General features: G+C 50.7%; 1 protein-coding gene across 3 annotated transcripts; it reads right to left on the reverse strand.

Annotated features, from left to right (window-relative positions):
* Nucleotides 1-259: 259 nt before the first annotated feature.
* ALKBH2 (alkB homolog 2, alpha-ketoglutarate dependent dioxygenase) lies at nucleotides 260-4,712 on the reverse strand. Of its 3 annotated transcripts, XM_036276931.1 has the most exons (4): nucleotides 4,698-4,712; nucleotides 3,698-4,136; nucleotides 2,058-2,256; nucleotides 260-809 (listed from the first exon to the last, which is right to left on the reverse strand). In XM_036276931.1, the coding sequence occupies exons 2-4, from the start codon at nucleotides 3,972-3,974 to the stop codon at nucleotides 503-505; spliced, it is 783 nt and encodes a 260-aa protein (XP_036132824.1). In that variant the 5' UTR covers nucleotides 3,975-4,136; nucleotides 4,698-4,712; the 3' UTR covers nucleotides 260-502. The 3 variants fall into 3 exon arrangements, with proteins under 3 accessions (XP_036132824.1, XP_036132823.1, XP_036132825.1); XM_036276930.1 differs by lacking the exon at nucleotides 4,698-4,712 and having other exon boundaries at nucleotides 3,698-4,641; XM_036276932.1 differs by lacking the exons at nucleotides 2,058-2,256; nucleotides 4,698-4,712 and having other exon boundaries at nucleotides 616-809; nucleotides 3,698-4,641.

Consider the following 4,712-nt stretch of genomic DNA (forward strand, 5'->3'; position numbering starts at 1 on the left):
ATGTACTTGCTAAAGGTACCTTTTGTATCTGCTGTGTATTATAGCAATAAAAGAATCATTTTGTTAGGAAAAAAAATCAACTGGTATTCTTTCATAATTTTTTATTAATCCTCACCCAAGGACATTTTCATTGATTTTTAGAGAGAGAGAAATATCGATGTGAGAGAGAAACATTGATTGGTTGCCTCCCACATGTGCCTGACCATGCACCCCAACCATGTGCCCCGACTGGGGCTGCAGATCGAACCCACAACCTAGACATGTGCCCTGACTAGGAATCAAACTGGGGACCTTTCGGCATAAGGGACATTCTTCTACCAGCTGAGCTGCCCTGGCCAGGCCTATTCCTTCGTAATTGACTGATCTGATATAAACATCTTGTGAATTCTGCATTGTTATGGAATGTGAAACCTTTCCATTTCTTGTTGGTAAAGGAAATGCCAGCTCCCATCTTCAAGTAGAGAGGGAAGGAGAAACCAGAAGTCCTAACTGAAAAACACTTTTACTTCCTAGTAGGCAGAATTTTACGGAAGGTCAGGTTGACACGTGGAGCCAGAATCTTCTTGCGGACGGGGAGACTGTGATACCAGTGAGAGTTGGTCGGGGGGTTCATCATCAGTAAACTCCCGTGGGCCAGCTGAAGCCTGACCACCTCCACGTTCCGGGCGGGGTTTCTCCCCCGAGAATCTTTGTGCCGGAAGAAGAAGTCTCTGCAGGCCCCAAAGGAGACGGAGGCGATGGGGCTCCCAGGAGCCAGTTCTCTTTCGTCATCGCGGTGCTCCCCGATGTGGTCACGGCCGTCTTTATACCTGCAGGGAGAGCAAGCACGTTCCCAGAGCAGCCCTCCCCCGAAGCCCACCGACGCCGCAGCAGCCTCGTGTCTTTCCGGCGGGAAACGCTGCTCCCAGCACGCTGGGCTCCTGCAAGGCTGGGGGCCTCTCCTGGTTCTGCGGGGAGCCAGGCCTGCAGCCCGCTCACTTAGTTACCCAGGCCTCGCCGATCAAGTGCTTTAGAACTCAACCAACAGAAGCTCAAACTGTGTCTTCTAGTTCTCTTGGTTCACGTACGTAAACCCTTGTCATGAAAAGGTCTCTCTATACCTAGAATAAAATCTATTTTCCTAGCATAGTCTGGCCCTTGTGCACCTCTGAGCTCAGCCCATACCCCTCTCCCTCATTCACTGATTCCCGGCTATCTCCACGGGATTTTCACTCCATAGACACTCCAAGATCCCGCTGCTGTTCCCCCCGATGGCTGTGTGGCTCACGCTCTCTTCATTCAGTTATCAGCTCGGACGTCAGCGTCCCTGAGCTCTCCTCTCAACGCACCCCCTAAACCAGGGGTGGGCACCGTCCAGCCCGCAGGCTGTATAAGGCTTGTGAAATCAACACCAGCTAACGATACATCTCACCAAATTCGCCTGACCCCATATAGCAGATTAATTTTTAAGTTGATAATTTTGCATGGCCCCTGAATGACGTTATAAATATCCAAATGGTCCTGGCCTTGCCTTGTGAATGTGATCTCCACCAGCTCAGACCATTTAACCCCTGCAGCCCACAGTTCTCAAGCAGTGCATTTCTGCCCCACCCTGGGACTGCACGCTGTCTGGAGACACTTTGGTTGCGATGACTGGGTTGGGGTTGCTACTGGCATCTAGTGGGTAGATACTCAACATCCTACAATGCACAGGATGGCCCCACCACAGAATTATCTGGCTCAAAACTTCAGTAGTGCTGCTGCTGCTGCTGCTGCTGCTGCTGCTGCTGCTGCTGCTGCTGCTGAGAAACCCTGCCTTGAACCCAGACCATTTTTAGTCAAATCAGCAAGACACTATCAACGTCTGGAATGATCTCATTCAACTGTTCAGCAGTTAATCACCTCTCACTTTCCCCCGTGGCAAGAGCTCCATGAAGACAGACTGTTCATGCCACAGCCCTGGTGCACTAAAGAACTACCTGTTGTGCAAATAAATATGGTGGATGCCTAAACTCTCCCTTTGGAAGAGGCGATGATAAAATTCAGTGCAGTGACCTAAAAAACAAGTAGGGCATCACCTGTTAACAAGCACAAAGTTGAAGGTCTGTCCAGTCACCAAAGAAACACGATCCCGGACTCGCTCTAGAACTTGGATCCAAGGCTTTGGAGACAGAGTAAGGCCTGAAAATGTATAGGTCAGCCCAGTGTCGCCGTACGTCGCCTGCTTCCTTGGCACGCTGTGCCACTTCCCAAACACCTGCACCTTGGCCAGTGCACCTGTGCAGACGAAACACGGCAGCTCAGAAAACCAGGCAGGTGGGTACCCTGTACATTCACTCCCTGGGTATTCAGGATAACTAAAAAAATTTTTTTTTTTAATTTTTTTTCTTTATGGATTTTTTTAGAGAGAGAGGAAGGGAGAAAGAGATAGAGACAGAAACATTGATGAGAGGAAACATCGATGAGAGAGAACATCGATTGGCCGCCCCCTGCATGCACCCCACTGGGGATCGGGCCCACAACCTGGGCATATGCCCTCACTGGAAATCGAACCGGCGACCTCCAGGCACATTGGTGGATGCTCAACCAATGAGTCACACCGGCAAAGCAAAAATAACATTTTTAAATTCTACAACTGATTGATTTTAGAGAGAAAGGAGAGAGAAGGGGGGAGAGAGAGGGAGACATCAATTTGTTGTTCCACTTATTGATGCGTCCACTGGTTGATTCTTGTATGTGTCCTGACTGGAGACTGAACCCGAAATGGTGGCATATCGGGATGATGCTCTAATCAACTGAGCTACCCAACCAGGGCAGGAATAACTTTTAATAACTTGACCGAGGACCCCCTCCTCAAACGTCATTGTGGCTTGCCCAACTTAACAGTGCTTCTTGTCCTACCCTTCGAGAAACATGGCTCTAGTCCAATTTTTTAAAAAACACCGTAACTTTATGTAGGAGCAGAATAGAGAGGCTAAATGTGAACAAGACAAAGTTAGGTTACACACTAGGGTGATTCTGCCCATGGTGGGGACCAAGGGTCTAGGGCCCCATGAAAGATGGAGCTAACACAGCCCAGTCGGTAGGTTGGGGTCTCCTGTGGGCTTTTCTATGCCTCCTAGTGCTCTGCCCCCTTGCGGTGGTTCTCAACGTGTGGTCTGGTTGCAGGCAGCATCCGCATGACCTGAGAACTCAGACACTAGACTCTGGGGCGGGGCGGGGCGGGGCGGGGCGGGGTGGGGGGGGGGGGCAGCCATGGGAGTTAACATAAGCAACCAAGTCCTCCAGGCGATGCTGAGAACAGTGCAGAATTACCTGGTCATCTGCTGTCTAGACCAGTGGTTCTCAGCCCTGGCTGCACGTTAGAATCACCTGGAAGCTTTCTAAAAACACTGATACCGCGCTGACCCCCAGCTATTCCGATTCAGCTGATCTCAGTCAGAACTCTGCATCCTTTTTCAACTTTCCCAGATGGTTCTCCCAGTGGAGATCCACTCTAGTCACCTGTCAGCTCCTAGTGGGAGGTGATCCTGTTTTGTTTTACGTTTTTACCCCAAGCGCCTAGCGAGGGTCTTGACCCGCCGGTGTCCAGAGAATATGTGCTGAATCAACTGACAAACTCATCCGTGATTAATGGCTCCCGAGTTCCGATTTCTCTAAACACAAACTAGTTTCATTGAACAAGCCCTCAACACACACCCTGCAGCCCTCTGCTTACCTGTAAAATACTCCACTTCTTGCTCCAACTCGTGGAAAATCTCGTCCGCTTCGGCTTTGCCAAACAGGACTGTGTAGTCACAGTCCAGGCCCTCGGATCGAATGTGTCGCCAGCGGAGGCCTGACAGGTCACCACCATGCCCGGGGGTTTCTCTCCTGAGCCTTTTCCTGGTGCCTTCCTCCGTTTCTCTCAACTCTGTTGGGCCTCCCCCTGTGTGCTCTTGCTCCCTCTTTCCCACAAGGCCCCCTAGAGCCCTCTTCACCAGGAATCTGTCCATCCCGTCTCCACAAAGCAAAGACCTGGGAGTCAGCGGTGGGGCAGAGAGGGCCACTGCCCAGGCTCTGCCCCAGATGCAGATATTTGCTCTCTGCACAGTGATTCACAGCAGCATCCCTCCTTATTGTTTTCAAGTTTCCATTGTAACGTTTAACACCAGGTCCTAGAGAGGAAGTGGAGGGTTAAAGCTGGGATGGCCGGTTGAGATGATGCGGTCCAGCCCAGAGTCTCCACGCCTGGCTATGCTAGAAGCAGCTGGCCAGCCTGCAAAACCCCAAAAGCCTGCACTCCACCCCCAAGCACCTGAATTTTTAAAGACACCCTTCCCCCCACAAATTCACACACCGCAGGCGAATTTGGAAACTACAATCCAAACCCTCACTTTAAAAAAGAGGAAACTAGCACCAGAAGGGGCTTGCCAAAAGTCATCCAGAAAAGCAGTGTGTCTGTCCATCTCCCTTTCGCCCATAGCCACCTGTCACTCCCACACCAGCATTAAACTGGGTAAGCAGTATTGTGATCCTCAAATGGATACGATTCTGCATTTACATGTAAAACAGCTGAACACGATCCACAGGCAAACATGCAGAATTCTGATAGAAAATAACTGTAACACGTGCGTGGGGTGGGGCTGCCGAGGGTTCTCTTCAAACTCTCAGCACCTGCGTAGTGTCGAATCCCGCAAAAACGGTAGAAAGGGGGGCGGGAAAGAGAAAACACTCACCCCGACCCAGCAGTG

The sequence above is a fragment of the Molossus molossus genome, unplaced genomic scaffold, assembly GCF_014108415.1.
Source record: "Molossus molossus isolate mMolMol1 unplaced genomic scaffold, mMolMol1.p scaffold_m16_p_22, whole genome shotgun sequence".
NCBI lineage: Eukaryota > Metazoa > Chordata > Mammalia > Chiroptera > Molossidae > Molossus > Molossus molossus.